The sequence below is a fragment of the Chaetura pelagica genome, unplaced genomic scaffold, assembly GCF_000747805.2.
Source record: "Chaetura pelagica isolate M959 unplaced genomic scaffold, ChaPel_1.0 scaffold630, whole genome shotgun sequence".
In the NCBI taxonomy this organism is placed as follows: Eukaryota; Metazoa; Chordata; class Aves; order Apodiformes; family Apodidae; genus Chaetura; species Chaetura pelagica.
The window spans coordinates 370553-390324 of record NW_009951855.1 but is presented as its reverse complement, the minus strand read 5'-3'; the positions used below and the strand labels follow the sequence as shown (position 1 = coordinate 390324).

Sequence of the window (19772 nt, the reverse complement as noted above, 5' to 3'; positions counted from 1 at the left end):
CCAATGGTAGTTGAGGCAGAAACATATAAAAATGCAAGTTTTGAGTTCATGCTTCAATAGTCTGGTGCAATTGTTTTCATGTCAAGTTTTTCTTTCTTCAACAGAGTGAAGTAATTCCTGCTAGTACTTATCAGCTGGGAATGCCTTGATGTAACAGGTTGGAGGTGGCAGCAGGGAGTATCTACTGGGACTCAAGTACAGCTCTCTGGTTCTCACATCTTAATTTGAGGTAGGGTCATATTAACTAAAAATCCTAAGACAAGAATTTGCTTAAATGTGAGTATCTGGTACACTCTTCCTTCTCCCTGTAATTTGTGGACACATCAACTAAGAAGACAAGGAGATACTTAGGCTGCCGACACTTTTCATAAGGGGGCTTGTGCAGCAACGTGAGTGTTGCTGTGACTTCTGTGCATCACTAGGCATGAATGATAGGAAATAAACAGTTGCCTCTGATGTCTAAGCATAAACCAGGATACTAATTCTTTGTGGCCACATTACTGCCCTTTTTTGTCCCTGCATACATAGTGAGCAAAAGAATTCATCTCCTGCAGTGTGCAACTTACTGCACACAGGCTCTGGTACATGGAAAGTGTTATGTTAATGCTATATGTAGAACTGTCACCCAGACATCCCAGACTCGTTTATTCACAGAGAACAGACACATAACAAAAATGTACTCATTGGAGTACAGTGTTAGCCACCAGACTCACAGGAGAGGTTTCACACAGTGGTAACCATACCAACCACCAAGTTAGCAGAACCAAATCAGAGAATTCAAACTGTTTAAACTGTACAGATAAGCATAGACAACAGCTCACAGCTGGGTGTAACATGCAACAGATTTAGAGATGTATAAAAGGTTAAATAACAATCACATCTTTAATTGCTGGAGATATATATTAATGTTACCCTTTTAGAAATAATAAAAGCTCATGGGCTGAACACTGCAAAATCATTGCTGCAGCACAAAAACAAACCCCAAAACAGTGGGAATTTCTCTTGAGCAAGGAGCATTGGGTTCTTGATGGGGAAATGCAAACTGCTATTACTTACCCATAGTTATTTCTATATGGTTTGTTAGTAACTGACAAAATTTATATTCAATGGCTCCAGCACAACCTCTGTGTAGCAGAGTGCCTGTGCAGCATTATTGTGCCAGAGTGCACATGAAGGCAATGGGAGAAGCTGTCAAACAGCAAGATAGGGCACAATTTAATAGAGCAACAAAACTGAGATGTGATCTTTCTGTTTTTATAACTCCATATTAAGATGTGCTCATTCTGTCCTGAGTAGAGACCTGTTTGGCTCAGGACATACTGGATTTCTTAGAGAAAGAACTGGCAGTACTGGGAGTAGGATCATACCCCTGAGTGTACTGACCCCACTACTGTGATGTGCACTGTCAACACAGTTTTTGAAACTGATGTGGTTTGCTACCAGCCAGGTGCTCCTCAGTAAACTCATCACACAAGACTAACCCCTAAGAAACTTTGGTGTGTTAAAGTCAAACAGGATTGAAACAAAACCAGTTTCCTTCAGGCTCTTATTCAAGAGTACTGAACTACTGCCATTCGTTTTGTTAACTCTGTCTAAAGCAGTTGGTTAGAGTTATTGCTGTATAACAGCTGGAAGTAGTTGCTGCTTATTTATTATATCCAATTGGTTAATGAAGGACATTTCCTTGGCTTGTACCTATTTTTAAGTTTTTTCACCAGCCACATAGCAATCAAAAGAATATGCTTTAGCTCAAAACCTGCTGAGCTCTAGTGCCAAAGTCCCTCTTTTTTTTTTTTTTTAAAGTATGGTCTGAGTATCTATGTGAAAGAGTTAAAGAGTTACTTTTTTTCTTATATTAAGCCTTCCCTCTGCTATGAAAAGGAACACTGTCAAAATCAGTTCATTTCCCTTTTGCTGAAAGCCTATGGACGACAGTTCACTGCCATTTTCTATTTGGTGCATCATTATTCAAATGTCTTTCTATGATTTTTTCTATAAATACTGTAGACAACAGTTCTTAGGTGAATAAGCTTATCTGTGCCAACATATTTTATAACATTAACGGACAGATACTGCTGTAAGATTAGCATGGATGAGTACATACCCTTTGCTTTTAGAATCATTATGTATATACATTGCAAAAAATACTGTGGGAAAGAGATGGAAAAAATTAACACTCTCTTAGTAACCTGCAACACTTGCATGTAGGAGGAGCTATGTAAGGACATGTCAAATCTTTGGTGTCCTGTAGCAAGGCAATAAATTCAAATAAGAGATGTATTTAAATGTGTTTCAAAGGTTTTATTTGTTTCCATGGCTACCCAGAGAAATACTAATGCCTTGAGCAGAAAATGCTGTCAGCAGAAACCATCCCCTAATGACAAGGACTATCCTGAGGAATAGATTATCATGCATCATTAAGAGCCATGCCTCTTATAAATAAGTTATGAAGTTTTGTAATATATTATTTTCTCTGTTCATAGTGAAACAGTTTAATGCATGCTGAACTATTGGCATATGTATTTTAGCTTTCAACATATATTAAAAGGTACTTTGAGGTGGATGAGCGTGTCTCCCTTTTTTCTTAAGGTTTAGCTTTATTTGTAAAAATTTCTAATAACCATAACTTTATAATTTATAACTTAACTTCATGATTTCTTACTTAACTTTCCAATTTCAGCTCCCTGTCTCTTATGCCAATAGTCATGATATTCTCTGGTCTTTTAGCTTGGAATATTTGAAGGAGGCCTGTCCTCAGCTCCCAGTTTCTGTACTTCTTATTTCATTACTTTGGAGAATACGGGTCCAGTTTATTCCTGTTGCATACACTGTGTGTAACCAAATTTACTGGTAAAAGCAAGCTCCTGAAGCAGTCAACTACCCTTCACAGAGCTAGAATTGCTGGGCAGCTTCTCAGTGGCAATTTCTGTACCATTCCACCAAGTGTGAAGTTGCCCCAAAGATGCATTGTCTAGTCCTTGCATCATAACCAGAGAAATTTACACTGACTAAAAAAAGGGTGGTTTGGTGTTTCTAACAGACTGAGCCCACTCCGTGCTGCTGGCTCAAAAGACATAGTCATCAAAATAGATTTTGACCATGTCATGATCACCCTGCAATTTCCAGGAGCTAAAACAACTATTCAGAGCCACGCACAGCATTAAATTTGTAATGTGAATGAGCAAAATGCAGACCAGTCCAAGATAATGAAAATGCAAAGATATTTGCATATATCTATGGCAGCTTTCCAGAGCTGCAAACATTTTGCTCTGTATTTCCAAATACTGAATTAAAAAATATAGTCTTATTATGAAAGATCAGCTGACAGTTCCAGGCTTCTGGCTAAATTCCTAAGAAATTCACTGTGCTGATAGAAATAACCAACAGGCACATGTTTTGAACCTCACTTCCAAATAAATTTCCTGATACATTTCTGGATCTAGAGCAAATTTTTTGTAATATGTTTAAGGAGGAGCTATTTGCCAAGTCTCAGGCCAGAGCTACATCCTTCTTCAGAGCCCTCTATTGAAGTAGGACCAAGAGACATCACTAGGGCCCTTTCTCAAAGCCACATCTATTGTTGGTTCCAGAGCCATTTCTACACCACTTTCCAGAAACAGACCTTAGGCCAATTTTAGAACCCTTTTCCAAAGTGGGACTAAGGTCAGAGCTGGATCTATGTCCAATTGCCCAGCCATTTACTGGAGACAGATTTAGATCTTATTCTGGAGCCCTTTCCCATAGCCACTTCTGGAGCTTTTTGTAGAGACCTTCACTGGAGCTGCTCTACAGGGATTTGATTCACAATCCCTTTTCTGGAGCTGAATCTAGAGCCCATTTCTGGACAGTGTATCTAGAGTTGGGTCTAAAACCATTTGTACAGGTCATTGCTGGAGCTGGAATAACTTCTGTTCTCTTTTTTAAAGCTGGTGCAATAATTTGAGATGGAAATGGAGCCTGAGCTGGATCTAGACCCATTTCTAAAACCTGACCTGGATTATTTTTCTAGAGTGCCTTTTCTTGTAGAGTCCTGCAAGCTGAAATAGCTTTTCAATTGAGAATTCCCTCTGAGAATAATGTGAATATCAGTAGTGCCTAAAACAGAGTAAAAAACAGACTATTTCAAAGGAGCTGAAGCCTATGAATTCTCTTCATCCTTGTTATTCAAGTGAATATTTAGAAAAAATAACTCCACAGTCAGCTTCCATGCAGAATTTAAAATATTTACCACAGGTAGATTCCACACACACATTATTTGTAGTAATTTACACATCTGCTATTAAAAATATGAACTATTTTTTAATTTTTTTTAGAATGTCACTTTTGGTTGGCAAAACCAGCATGAATCACCAGGAAATACTCACCCTCAGAAACAGCTAGACATAAAACAAAAGATCTCCCAAATCATTATTCTCATCCATTTGTAAAGTATCTGAATACATCAAACATGCAGTGCACAGGAGGCATTACAGAAATACAAAGGGGCAGATGGTCACAGAGTAACAAAGGGGTGCAAAGAGAATGAATGAATATTTTAAAACTGCAAACAGATCAAAACAGCAGACAGATTTCAATTTACAAAGCATAACTGGATACTACAGGAAGTAGCACTTTCATCCAGGGAAGGTGTATTAGGCATTCAGATTCCAATTCCAAAATCTGTATGCAAAGCCATGCTTTTCAATTAAGTTAGTGTAATTTTTGCATTCTTCACGTTTGATTTGTTTAGTAAAATTTAACTTTATTTGTAGGTTTATCATAAAGCAAGTTTCATGCTATGGTTTGAAGAGCATAAAACTATTAACTCTAAATAAAACCCAAAGAATTCATGTGTTATGCACTCAATACTTGGCTTAGAATAAAAAATATTAGCTTTCTGCTAAGGAATACAAATACCTACATAGGACTTTACTAATACATAATTTATAACCATAAAATTGAGACAGGTATGTTTAAATAGAAAAAAAATGTGAAAAATATTATATGTAAATGGAATTTAGTGATAAAAATAAATCAGTGTAAAGATAAAAGTAAATCCATGCTGTCCTTGTCAGAACATCAGACAAGTATGCCAGGGCACATTCTTCACTTATGTACCAAACTAATGTTTGGTACAACAGGTGTCTTTTAGGAATGCTCTCTTCCTTTCTTCTCCCACTCTCAATGTCAATCATTGGTGATATTTATATATCATGTCTCAGTTCACTAGCATAATTTTCTTCAGCATAGAAAATAAAAAACTGGAGTGTTAGGAAGGCTCTTTGACGTATTTTGGGCAAAGATGGATTCAAAAAACTCATCAAGCACCCTGAGCACTCAAATGACACTGCAATTAGGTGACACTATGGCAGGAAATAAATTTAGGAATGAATGAATTTATTAATTTAAGGAGAGTTCATATCACACTTAACACTGACATTTCTGTTGGCTGGAAATCAAAGGCAAACCAGCAAAGGTTCTGAGGAGCATTAGAGCTCTATGGATCAAGAAACACTTAGTAATCATTAATGATTCCTTGTCTGCAGAATGGAACCCAAGGCCAAGGGGATACCTCTTCCCCTGTGTTGTAACAGGAGCTAAAGGAACAACTCCATGTTCCAACATACGCATAACAATGTTTCAAACTTTATTAAGTGCTTCAAATGTATTAAATCACATGTAAAGCTTAGTTGTGAGGGTCTGTCTAGATTTCCAAGGCTTCAATAGAAGAAAATAACATGTGCGACAAAATAGCAAATTTGGCATTACTTTCCCACAACTTTAAAAAAACCCAAAAATTCTGAAACCAATGACAATTTAAGTCATGCCAGAAAAAGAAGAATATCAACTGTTACCACAGGACAGCTTCACACAATGGGAAGAATAATAATTGCTGCATACAGCCTTCTTAAGGGCCAAGGAAAGGAACTGTGAAAACCTAATCTTCAGTCATGCAGCAATGTTAGCTAACAGTATCAAAAGAAGAAATTAATTACATCCCAACTACCCTCATTTATCTGTCCTTCTCTTTCATTCTTTGCCTAGTGTGGCTGTAACATGAATGCTAGTCCCTTCGTTCTGCAACAGTTTGCATGTGTCCCTCAAAAAATAAAGCAAATAGGACTGTATTAGACTTGCATGGTAGGTGTTTGAAGGAAGAGATTAAATCTAAAACTCTAAGTCTTTTTAGCACTATCTCCTTGCTTTTAAACATCTACTTTCTAAAGTGATTCTGACAGCAAGGTAAAACTACACTGTCCCTTGTTTCCAGTGTTCAACAGTAGTATGTCACAGATAGGTGACTTAAGGTTTTAAAAAACACATTGTAAAACCATTCATCAATAAAAATATCCTTGTAACGTAGTTACTGGCACCTGGAAATTTTGTTTGATTGCCTGATTTCCAGGAATATAATTACGCATTAGAATTTCTTTCAAATCTAATTTAAAACATGGCAAAACCATCAATAGGGCTGTGCACATCACCAGCAGCCTGATGACACCATTAGCTCTGGTGTCTGGCTCCTTTCTATGCAACAGAAATTTTTCTGTTGGCTTAAAAAGATGGCACAGCTTGCCTAAGGCTGCCCAAACAATATTACCTGTTACATAACTAAAAGTTAAAACACACAATTATAATATTTTTGGTATTCAATTGCTAGCTGGATCTTTTATTTATCAGAAAATATCTTTACTATTAACAGGAGTTTCCCAAGCTCAAGTGTGTCAGAAACCAGGAAATGGCAAAGTAGAGTTGTATTCTTAGTAAGGGAGATTTGCAAGAAGAAAACCTTGCAAGAAGAAAACCTTGCAAACTGTTGCTATAAACTACAGTTTTACAGCTGACACCAAGTTCTTGGCTGGAGTCAGGAGTTGCACAATCCAACAAAAAGCTGTGACAACATCCCTATGACAAGTATGTTAAATTGATACTTGATTATTGATAAAGATATCAGCTTTCTCGTGCAGGTTGTCACAGCAATACACAGCTCTACAACACAGGAGGCACTCAAAACTTTGTGTCAAAGTAGTCTAGTCATACTCTTTCTGTAAGACAGACCTTGAAGCACCCATTACAAACATATTGTGACTGGTAAACATTATTAACACTTCAATTACTTCATGTATATTTGAACAAAAGCAAAAGTAAGACTTTCAAAAAAGGGCACTTGTCTGTAACTATAGAGGAGGATATTTGCACAGGTGCATCGCTGATCTCTGTGTGCAAAATAGTGTTTCTCCCTGATGGAATATCATAGAATAATAAGATCATTGCCTCATTTAGGGAATATTTTTGGCAAGCATGGTGAACGTGATGTCAGACAGATACAGGCAATAGAATCACACAGTTCAGTCAAAAGAGCAAACACTGGTAGGATGACATAAGAATCTCAAGTGCATGCAAAAAAGCCATTGCTCAGAAGCTTGAGTAAATGCAGAGGCCATCTTACAAGTAGCAGTAGCAAACACGATGTTAACTCAACTGCTTACCCACTAAGTACACCAAGAACCAGGTTAAGTACGAAAAATGAGCCAAGGATGATAAGACTAACAAAATAGATCCATGGCCATTCACATCCTATTGCATCATTTACCTGTAAAATGTAAGGAAATAAGTTATGATTCAGTCACTCATTAAACAGCAGAGTCCTTTTTGCAGCTGCCAGATCACGTAGGTTTTAACACTGAAATTTTGTTTTGTTCAGGTCTTTTAAAAAAATAAAATCAATTAATATTTAATTTCTTTACTTACCCAATGTTGTAGATGACGCCTTAGAAGATTAATTAAAACAGTATTTAAATAAGTACCAGATAATCATTAGTAATTTTTATAATTGTGCCACAAATATTCAGCATGAAGAATATATATTGGTATGTTGAAAATCTGATCTTGATATATTTTATACGATAGCTAAAGAAAATTTTCTTTTCTAGAGAAGGAAGAAGTAAAGATTTATTAAAAGATGTCACCACAACTGAAGTCTCACCTGTATAAGAAAACCTGTGTGTTCATGGCAACTGAATTCAGGACTCTGCCTTCATGATGAAAAAGGTGTATGCTTACCCGCTCAATACACCAAGAACAAGATTTAGTACGAAAAATGACCCAAAGATGACGAGACTGACAAAATACACCCATGGCAATTCAAATCCCATAGCATCATTCATCTGCAAGAAATAAGATGACCTTATAGAGTAGATCACTATAGTAATAGCAATGAAGAGTCAGAGAAAAAGAGAATTTCATCATTCAGGTGATTTAGCACTCTATGCATTCCTTCAGTATTCCAAGGGCAGCACAAGAAAGAAGACACTTATCATATTCACTTTGCATCTCTAATACATACTGCAAAACAACAAACTGAGTGAATGTAGCATTTAGACCAAAAAAGTTATCAAACATAAATGGAGCACTGCAACACTTGTTCTTCAACACCTAGAATATGAACTGTGTTTCAGATCTCAAATTAAAATGCTGACAAAGTATATTGAATAGTAGGATTTTTAGTCCATATGTATCTTAGCTACATTAATGATCCTTTAAGAAAAGAGAAAGTAATACCTATTTCAACAGCACAAGCAATATTTTATCTGTAACACTGAATTTGCAATATTTTTTTCCTGAAATTGGAAGCAGTCAGCCATTTTAATTTTTTGTTCTTTTTAAATTATTTTTTAATGAGAATGAATTTGTGTAAACTTATGAACATAATTTTAGGAAAACTAAAAACTGAAGTAAAATTTTAGATACATAGAGGAAACATGGAAATATTCTGAAAACACTTCTGAACAAACATTGTATCAAGAGCAAGGCTAGATGAAGCTTTAAAAGTTGTTATTGATGTGTGGTTTTCTTTTAAGGAAGGTTGAAGTAACTGATAGACTCACACAAGCTTTTCTATAAAGACCATATCCACTGTCTATTCTTAGTGAGCTCATTATACCTATCAGAAGACAGACTTAAGAAAAATACTCATGGAAACCTAAAAAGACCTATCCAGAAGAAAAAAAAAAAAAAAAGTTGGATTTTAAGCCCACTATTTTAGGCCAATCTGTTTAGGACTAATTCCCTGTGATATAAAAATTGGAAACTGCAGCTAAATAGTGCTAGAAGAAATGCTTTGGTCTGGGCAGATGCTGGATTAATTCAAAAGCATTCCTAACTCAGGAACCCTTAATCTAGTGGCACACATTGGTTCTAATTCAAGATCAAATTCCTAAAAGGCCATTTTTTTATGCTACCAGATCTGGAGACAGGTTACTCCATGCAAGTTAAATTGGTGGAGAAAAATTGATTTTCACTGTATAATTGTCTCTTTATATTTACATGTATATGTTTGCAAGTATATGTCTGCAAATTCTTGAAGAATTATCCTAAGCTGATAGGACAAACGTGGTACAGTCTGAATCAGCCTCATCTGGCATTTGGAGTGAAATATCTTGTTATATCTTGTTAGCTCTGCTGTAGTTGGAGTCAATTGTCACCACAATGCAGAGCAGATGATCAGAGACCAAGACTGAAGTGAAAATGGAGAAGGCAAAATTTACAGCAGACGTAACCATCTAAAAGAGCAGTTAAATCATTAAAATGTAATTTACCTCTATCTGTGATAGTTGTAAGCAAAAACCTCATATGCAATTGCATGCAGATCAGTGCCTTATTTTCTGTAGACCTCACTGTATTTTACTGAAAATTGATGCAAGCTCTTGGTATGTGTCTACTAATCTAAGCCCTAACTGGGGATAACAATAAAGCAATGCAGTAATGCATTTGTACTCTTGCAGATATAATGTGCTGATGCATTAACCTATTTTGAACCATTTCCCATGATGTTTCAAGCTTGCTTAATATAAGTTTTAATTTCCTTAGCTTTCAGTTTTACCTTCCACTTCTTGTAACATTCCAACAGACACACAACTGGTGCACTTACTTATAGTTAACTATAATCAACCTAATAATCTTAAGAATTATTAAGATTGACAAACTCAGGCTCTCAAGAGGTGTAAAAATCCTTCAGAAATGAATAGTTTGTGTTTTTTTTTAAATGGGAATAATCCTGTATTCTTCAAAGCACACAACGTGGGTTCACAAAAGCTCAGATCACAGGCAATTTATTCTACTCATTTCAGAGTGTAACAGACAGCTTTTCAAAGCCTTCTATCTTCAAAGGTTGTGTTCCGGGATATTCCGGCTGAAGTGGAGTTAACTTAAAGCTGACTTAAAACAGGCTGTGCTTGAAGCAGAGCAGCCTCCAGGCTGGTTTGTAAAAGCATGTAATTTTACTTTCAATCTTATCTGGGTTCTGGAGTTGAAGCACAGATTTCTCTGACATTCTCCTGGTTGGCCAAACTCAGCTTTGTTGTGCTGCCAACACACACACAGCCGAGAGATACACTGGTGGGATGGGAACTCAGAGACCACTGCTTTGTTTCAGCTCAGCAACAAATGGAAAAACAGGGCTCAGGCACTAAGGGCTAAAGAGAAATATACCCCTTGGAGAAGTGAAAAATTGGAACAGTACCTAGTGAGCCTTGTAATTACTTGATAACCTCCAAATTTGGCCCATCTTCTGTATGTGAACCATGCTATACAGTTGCACGCAAGACACAAGTGGCCCTCTCAAGTTGCACCTCAACTTGTAAGACACTGCTTCAGTTTTATTAATTTGCTTTGATGTATCTAAACAGACCTCAGTTTCTACCTCGTTATCTTTATCCATTGTTAGCTAATAAAGTATTTAACGTAGGTACTCATATAAATATGTATTCTTGAAAAGCTGATTGTTTAAATTTTTTCCCAATATTAATTAGAAATAAGTATAGATGCAGGTCTTTTTTTTCCCCACTTAGAGGCAAAATAAAGCACCTAATGCTATTTTAGCCAATTATTGTGGGTGGCATTTCATTAACCAACTTCCTAACTGGACTGGGCAATCAAAGAATTGTTCCAAGAAATGGCTACATGTCAAATGTGACTACTAAGGAATTATTCTCTCTTTTTCAGGTAGCCTTCCTAGGCTGAATCTGCAGAGCAGATGGACACTACCAGAACAAAATGCAGAGCTCCGTCCTCTACAAAAAAGTAACCCAGAGAAGGTTTTCTATTGGATTATGGGAGGACTCCACCAGGTGTAACAAAATCCATATTCCAGGTATAAGGAAATGGAAGCATTTGATTCCTTCATGAATTGCAGCATATCAATTTAGAATTAACAGTTTGTTAGTGCTTCTACCTATTTATCTATATTGCCCAAACTAATTACATGTAAGCAATTTATAAAACCTATGTACTGATTTGCTTTGTTAAAGCTAAAAGCTCAAAAACCTGTTAAAATTAATGTGATTAATAGTGTGCTTATTTTGAAATATTTGGCTACAATGTATTAAAATGCACATAGTATCCACTTTGGTAACTTGTACTAAATACTTTTCATATCTCCTATGCCACCTATACACATACCTTACAAAATTATATCATAATTGCATTTATTTAGTATTTCTTAAATGCTGGATACAAAAAAAATGCAAGCAAAATAGCACATACAATTTGGATTGATGATGTACAGTTGTTACCTTAGTTTAGGTAGAAGCAATGAATAAAACCCCAAAGATTATGCAAATTTATCTTCTAAACTGCTATCCTGTAACCATCTGGGAACTAGAATGTTTTGAAAAGGATTGTTTGCTTCTTGTGGCAAAGTTCTTGGAAGAAACTAGCTATTCAACTTCTGGAGTTCTTAGCACTACCTGAAGTCTAGCTTACTTCTAATCCAAATTCTATCCCTTTTATTTAAATTTTCTGGGGAGAAATAGTATGTTCTTTCGAGTATTTGCAATGATCTATGACAAGAAATTATTTTTATGTTTTGATTGTAGCACAGGCCAGCAGTCAGCTAAGACTGAGATACTAGACATCCTGTCAAAGTAAATGAAGTTCATTTCATGGGAAAGATGATTCCCTGTGAGTTGGTGTAAAATCCTCCTCAGGTTGAGTCTTTGTATTAAGATGCTCATTTGCTAATTCAAACTTTTAATATGTATCTTCCCTGGCTTGGTACCTCTGCATTTGACCATGCCCTCTTTTTGAGCTTTTTAATTTATTGGTAATTTAAGTCTTGTCTCTTTGCAATCTAAAATTGGTTGATTTGGAGCTTTTTCTATCTGGATAACAAAGTAATTAGTCCAAATTATTACCTTAAAGGCAGTGAGGTTAAACTAGATTTTAACATAAAACGGAATTCAAGTCATTAACGTGCAAATTCAAAAAAAACCCTGCCTGCAACCCCTGGCTTGTAAGTGGGATTTATGCAGTATATTAATACTGTCATCCCAAATGTCTAAGACTCTTTCTCCAGCTGGATATCATGTGTCAAATTTCTGGCTATGTAGTCATCTGGGGCTGGGAGCACTGTGCATCCAGCACATCAATGCCTTTGGGGATGAGCTGCCTTGTTTCACTGAAGAGTCTCCCTTAAACGACCCATGAGTGGTGCTGAGTGATGCTAAGATCACAGCATTAACCTATCCTTAGTACAAAACAGACAAAGGCAGAAATAAATATTTTCTGGTATTTTTCTAGCATATTTTCTCATTATTTTAAAATTGTTTGCTGAATATTTGCCACTGTTTTACACAGGGGGGAAAAGCTGGCAAGCATTCTTTGACTTCTCTGTAAGCTGAAATCAATTGCTGACAAGTACTGTTTGGATGCAATAATATGACTTCCATTTTTTCTGTTGTAATGGGACTAATAAGACTTAAATCACTCAAAGTAGTTGTATCGTATCAGATTGAGTTATTCAATACAAAGTTCTAGATTATTTTTGCCTGTTTGACTGTTGATCAAGATTTTTTAGAGATTCTTGCTCAGCACTCTGATCACACTTCTGATAATACATCAGATATATTCTGCAGCTTCTTGTTTATGGACTAATAATACACTTTGTGCCTGAGTCCAGGGGTTCTCTCATTAAATATATTTGCAAAAAAAATTATTTTGTTTAGGAAAAATCTTTTGCTGCACATCAGCTGGTTTAATTATATCCCTTTATAATACTCCTGAGTAGGCTCTCCTTTACCATTCTTGAATTAGGAGCATTCGAAAATGTGACACGATTAGAAGATTGAATTTCTGATCATCTGATTGACACTCTGAGAAATAACAGACTACCTTGATTTATTATTCTAATTATTTTCTTTTCTATGCATAGGTTTATGTGGGAGTTAGTAATTTTTTACAAATCCTCACCAAGCTAGAAAACAGTGATTTTCTACCTTTTTGTTTATATACTATAAAAAAAAATAAAATCAACTTACACTATTGAGAAGCTTGTAAGGAAGCCATAGCTCCTATATTTGGTTATGGAAAGACATTGAAAGAAATACTGATACAGTCTCTTCTTCTATCATGATGTCACTTCCAGTAACATTAATGCCATGGCTGTGTAGACACCTGCATACTACACATACACAAAACTGCACTGCAGCGTGAACAGGCTATGTTATAGAAAGGATTGATTTCCTTAAAATCTTCTAGGATGCTACAAGTAGTATATTGGCACATATAAATTTTAATTTATGAAGTAAGAAACAGATTTCTAAGTGCACACCTTTTGTTAGAAAAACAGAGGAATTATAAATAGAGGACATATTTGATGACAAGGTGTTACTATCAAATGGCAGAAAAGGACACAGTTCTATGATTTTGACATAACAGTAGAGAGTGTATTATAAAAACTAGCAGCCCATTCCTTAAACCTTATGCAAGTTTTCTATTTTAGATAGTCTAGATATTTTAAGTAATGAATTGTGTATTTTAAACATGAATCCTTGTGAAAATATCTTGTTAACATATCAGTAGGTGTATTAATAGGCAAAACCATATAGGACATCACTGCCATTATTCAGCAATTTCGTCTCCAGTGCTTCAACCTCAAAAATCTCCAGATCAATCTGAACAGTGCTAGTCAGGTGTCAGAACTGAAGGCCCATTAAGATTTCAGCTAGTAATGCAATGCCTGTCCATAAAATTGACTTAGTAAAATTCAGTAGCCACTATTATTACAGTTGCTTCACCATTGAATCACCTGTGCTGACAACCTGGTTGCAGCTTGTTTCACAGAGGCCCTGCCCATCTCTCCCTCAAGTTACAGTAGTGTCAGGGTAGATTATTCAAGTGTAGTAACTCAAGATAACTTCACTATGGCAAAAACAAGTAGAATTAAATGCGATAATTTTGGTACTCATAAGAAAATTGGGGGTTTACTGGCAAGTACCACTGCTCATTATGTGTGTTCCTACGTGTCAAGTGAAATAGCTAAAAATAAAAAGCAATTTACAAAATATGTGTGCCATTAATAGATTATATTTCTAGATGTTTGAAAGACATGGAAAAAACCTAGAGCCAGATATGCAAATGCAGACTCAGATTTTGTAATTCTTTAGTGTTTGCTAGCACAAATTGAAAATGAGGCAAAGAATATAATGCTCTCAGCTTCAGAATGTGAGCCAGACCATTAAAAATCGGGCATACAGAAGCTGCCTCTTTGCCAATAACAAGGACTGCATTGGGGTCCAAAACTAATAGTGTAAGCCTTTAGTTAGGGCTAGAGAGCAAACAGAACTTTGACTGGAAAGAAACAGTTCTGGCAAAAACAAGAAAGCTACCTATAAAGTCTAACTTTTGGCACTGAGTCGCACTTTTTGTGGATGAAACATGTAACACATGCTATCCAATGAGTTACATATGGGATTCAGATGCAAACTGGTGAGCAGCAGGATGTCCATGTGAGTCACCAGGATCCAAGCAGTAGCAGGATCAAGCCCTTAATCTATAATAGATGTGCATAAGAGAAAAATCATTGATGCTTGGAGAATTTTTGATCCAAGTTTACTGCTGTTAACGAGGTGATAAAGAGCTGTGCTAGTGACTGTTATTGGAAGCTGTCATTTTCAGCTGTCATTCTTGCTAACAGAATGCCACAAATCATGATGCAAAATATTGCACGTACTTCACCCACTCATATTACACCTGCTAGCAAGATATGCCCACATAGTTAATTTTACTCTTCACACAGTGACCAAATGAAAATCTGAATTTTGTGCAATTTCTAATACTTTTGTGTTTGGTTTTGTTTGTTTTGTATAAAACTCATTCCGTCTGTGTGTATCATCATATTTCCAGGTTAAAAGCAACCCACAAAACCCATGCACTTCTAGTTAAATGGTATTCTTAGATTCTTTAGACATTTTCTACTACAATCTACTATTCCTGTAATATTTTCACAATTTGCAATTAAAATCTTTTTCCAATTTTTAACTAGCAATAGCTAAATCTATGTCAGCTTAATCCAGAGGTAAAATTAAAACTAATAAATTGTCATTTCTCTTGTTCTCAGCAAGTAATTTCAGCTGACAATGGGTAATTTGTTGGTCTACAGAGAGAAAGAAAACAGATCTATAATTTAATTATATAAATATTGGTTAAGACAGATTCCAAAGCCACTTGAATATGTGACTTTGATTATATTTCTCTAGGTCAATAAATATTTGCTTCTCTAATACAGAACATTCCCATTAATTTTCAGCAACTATGGTAGGTAGGTTGTGTCACAGACTTGAACAACCTGGGACAAATCACTGATGTCAAATACTTAGGTGCTTAAAGATTCACAAAAGGATGTAATTTGCTAAGATTAGAATGGGGTTAATCAGAGAAATATCTACCTGTATATTTACGTGACCCTGTTTCTTTAAAAATCTCTGTGTTCTTTGTCCTCCATTCTCATTTGTAAAATCAGAACTAAAAATAACTTCAGTTTCTCAGTCTATGTCCAGCTGTCTATGATTAAAGATTGTGGAGTCTCCATAATTGATGATAGAGCATTTTTTATGTTGGGACTTACACACATTTTTAAAATATCTTTTACTGCTTCTACAGAAACACAGCTCTTGCAATTTGTTCTTTGTGAATTGGTTAGCAAATGGTTTGCAGTCCCCAAGCAATGACAGTTGGGAGCTTGCTTCGTTCTAATTTATGTTAATGTTGTGAAATCTTTTGCAGAAATACTGCAAAAAGAGACCTCTTAAGCTTAATCAGAAAAGACACACTTAAAACTGTAGGCTTGTATGAAAAAAAAAAATGCTGGTCCAAAGGACATAAACATAATATTACACTTATCCAAATGGAATAGGCAAAAAAACCTCAAATAAGCAATGAATAAATTTGTTTCTGAATGTCTTCTTAGCCTGGAGTCCAGTCAAATGCTGTGACTGGAAAAAGTATGCAGCTGAGCTTTTCTACTGCAAGACTCCCCAAGATTTCCTGATGAAAGGATTGTAAAATGGCTCATTTCTCTCTTGAACACAGAGGCTTGTTTAAAAGTAAACACAACTCGGTGGTTGATGAACTTACCCAGTATAACACATCAGTCCATCCTTCCATGGTTATACACTGGAACACAGTCAACATTGCAAATGCAAAATTGTCAAAGTTGGTTATGCCTCCATTGGGTCCAACCCATCCACCCTTACATTCGGTGCCATTCATGACACACTGACGTCCATTCCCTGAGAATGCACAAGGTGCTGGATCTTCTTCAACTAGTATATCTGAAAATTGACCAAAAAAACCATAACTTTCAGTTCTCAAAATCTGAGTTAACTTTGCACAAAGAAATATCAACCCTTTTGGGAAGAAAAAAAACTACTGAGTTGTCCCTTGTGGAATATGACCCTTATTATCTTCACTAATGACATTTCAGTAACACATTTCAGAAATTAAAACTATTCAGCACATTTTAGTCTCTGATTTGCATTTTTGTTGTTGTTTTTAAAAATATAATGCACTCTCCCTAAAATTATGACCCACAATGAAAACTGGTTACAGTAGTTTTAGTGCTTTGGTCCATGTTCTATTTCAAATTGAAATCCCAGTCTTGAAAGAAAATTAATTCCATACTTCAGTAAAAAGTTTAATGACTTACCTGAATCAATAAGAAAACAAGATTTGTGCATTTTTCCAATAAAAAGTTCCAATCCTATAATAGCATAGATTATGATTACAAACAATACCAAAAGGGCAATATGGAGAAGGGGGACCATGGCTTTTATAATGGAGTTCAGGACAACTTGTAAACCTAAAAGAAAAAAGAAGATATAAGACACGAACCAGACTTCTGTGTCTTGCCTTATCAAATTTTCTATACTTACACATGGCTAGAAATTAATGATGCAGGCACACAGAGTGAATCAGTTCTAAAAGAAAAAAATTCTACTGCCCAGAACCACAAAATGTTCCTATGACATAAAATACTTCATAATAATCTAAAACTTTGTGTCAAATTCTAATTATTTCCTCTATTAATAGTGGTTATGTCATAAAAGTCAATGCTTGAAATGTGTCACTAGATTTTCTGGGTTCCTAGAAAGAAAGGGCATGTAGTCAGTGTGTGGCTGTCATTTTATATGACCTTTAAAAAGTTCTGTGCTACAGCCAGAACTTTGGGGAAGTCCTCAGGAAACACATGCTCACCCAAAAGCAGAACTGCATTTTTGGTTTGGAGAGATATATAGATTCTAGTTACCTGGGAAAATACATTTTCACTCTGAATAAACTTACTTTATCATTTATCCCTCACATCACTTTCAGTCCTCCATTTTTCTTTCTTCAAATATTTAGTCAAATTCTCATTTTACCAAAGATGTACATCCCAGTCTAATTGAGCTGCCCTAGCACCGATGAAAACAAAAGGTGTCTCACTTTTAATAGACTTCCTTTCTAACATTTCTCAAGACTGCCTATTTCTTCACTTAAGTTCTTTTGCTAAATATCTACCATGACAATAACTAGACTACAATATAGCAAACACAGCACTAGTATTCTTATTTTGAATATCTTGGAAAGAGCTGAACCATACATTGTGAACCTCTTATCTCAGTAATTAATGATGTATTAAAAGACAACAGGAAAAATTATCAGAAAATTCAGCTGCTTTCCTTTGATTATGTTGTTCTGCTTTTTAAGTTTCCTAATTTATCTGTTAGCTCTACTGAGATAAACAAGGCATTCATGTGCATTGGAGGGGGCAGGAAATAAGAAATGTGTAATGTGATTTGGCATACACTTACCAACATACAAACTATTTTAGGACCACCTACACTTCCAGATCTGCAAGGTTTTGGAATTAAAAAAAACCCTGATTTTTATTTTCTGGTATATTTGCATCTTACCATGTAATTTACTTTTATACAAAGCTTCTAAAAAGGAAGTGTATTCCCCTGTCTGCTTATTGAACTGTGTAAGAAGATCATTCACTGACTGAATTCAGAGTCCTTTGTTCAACTTGCAATAGGGTATCATTCATCTTGAACTCACTTTATATACATAACCAGATAACCAAAAAAATCAACTTAATATTATCTCATTTCTGTTAGTGTCTGGAACAAGTTAAATAATCAGACCAATTACAGTATTCATTCCAATGGAATTAAATAGAAGAGAGCTTACTGGGCACTCCTGATACAAGCCGGAGAGGTCGCAATACACGAAAGGCTCTTAGGGCTTTGACATCAAAGCCACCAGGTTTGCCACCTGAGTGGCTGCCACCTTCTGTTTCTTTGGTTAATTGTTCCAATATTACACTAAATAATCTAGAAAATGAGACAAAAGGTAAGGTAATCACCATCCATTTACCATGCAATTAAAGGTACTAGGAAATTACTTGAACTGCAGATAATTCTGAAAAGCTGTTCAGCTGTCAAAATGAGAGGTATATTTATATATTAAACCATGACATAAAGACTTATGAAGTGCAAGAGTTCCTAATCCTTCCAGAGAGTCATGATCACACGGTATCAAATAAGCTAGCATTCTACTTGTATACACAAGTCTTATTTTTAAATAAATGAGGCTACTTTGGCACTTTGTTCAAAAGTTTCATCTGTAAGGTTTGGAGAATTAGTCTTCTCTTTAGAACATGAAATAAATAATAACTAGAAACCATCTGATTTAATTTTGGAGGAATATATTAATAAGTGACACTGCAGTTCAATATTCTAAATACAGTCAGCAAAAAAATTTAATATATTTAAAATCATTACAGTCCATCATATAATAACAGCCAAAAGGTGTGTTTCTAACACAATATATTTGAGGATAAAAAATATTTCCATATGACCCATTTATTGTATTTCTTCACAGCAGAAATGAGCTAGTCATTCATCAGAACAGTCTGGAAGCAATTCAAAGGGATGCAAGCAGATGAAGTGTAATGTAATCTCTATTTTAGTTTGGACCTGCATTTCAGATGTATGGTTTTTTAGACTGTGGCTACACCATGCAAATCATGTTATTTCTTGCACAGTCTGTAGTTCCACAGTTGTAGAACTGAACTTCCCTGATAGGTCTATCAAGTCAATCGAGTTTTGTAATCCTGCAAAAATGTTTCACACTTGTAAAGTGTGAAACAAAGGATTCCTGAAACATGCAGGGTTTTGTTTCGGAAAAAAAAAAAAAGTTTTCACAGCTCTGTCATGCTGGATAGTTGCTAGAAAACATGTAATATTTAATAGGTGGCCCAAACTAGAATATTGCAAGCTTTTTCTTCCCTAAGCAAGTTATTGACCTGGATAAGTCAATACCCTTCCCTATTCTGCTTCATTCTCCTCTCAAGTGAAACCCAGTCACCACGACTACCAGGAGCCTACATACTGCTACAACTATAGAAATTCAGACATTTAATATTTTAAGTTCTGATTCAGCCCTATAATAATAAGAAAATGAGCCACCTTGAT

General features: G+C 35.6%; 1 protein-coding gene across 1 annotated transcript in view; it reads right to left on the bottom strand.

Moving 5' to 3' along the window:
• Positions 1-19772, bottom strand: part of CACNA1D (calcium channel, voltage-dependent, L type, alpha 1D subunit) — a 154843-nt gene that overhangs the window by 82196 nt on the left and 52875 nt on the right. The window contains exons 4-7 of the mRNA XM_009993306.1: positions 18487-18629; positions 16964-17116; positions 16393-16589; positions 7470-7573 (exon numbers count right to left, since the gene is read on the bottom strand). Of these exons, the coding sequence (XP_009991608.1) occupies positions 7470-7573; positions 16393-16589; positions 16964-17116; positions 18487-18629 (597 nt within the window). The remainder of the gene's footprint in view (positions 1-7469; positions 7574-16392; positions 16590-16963; positions 17117-18486; positions 18630-19772) is intronic.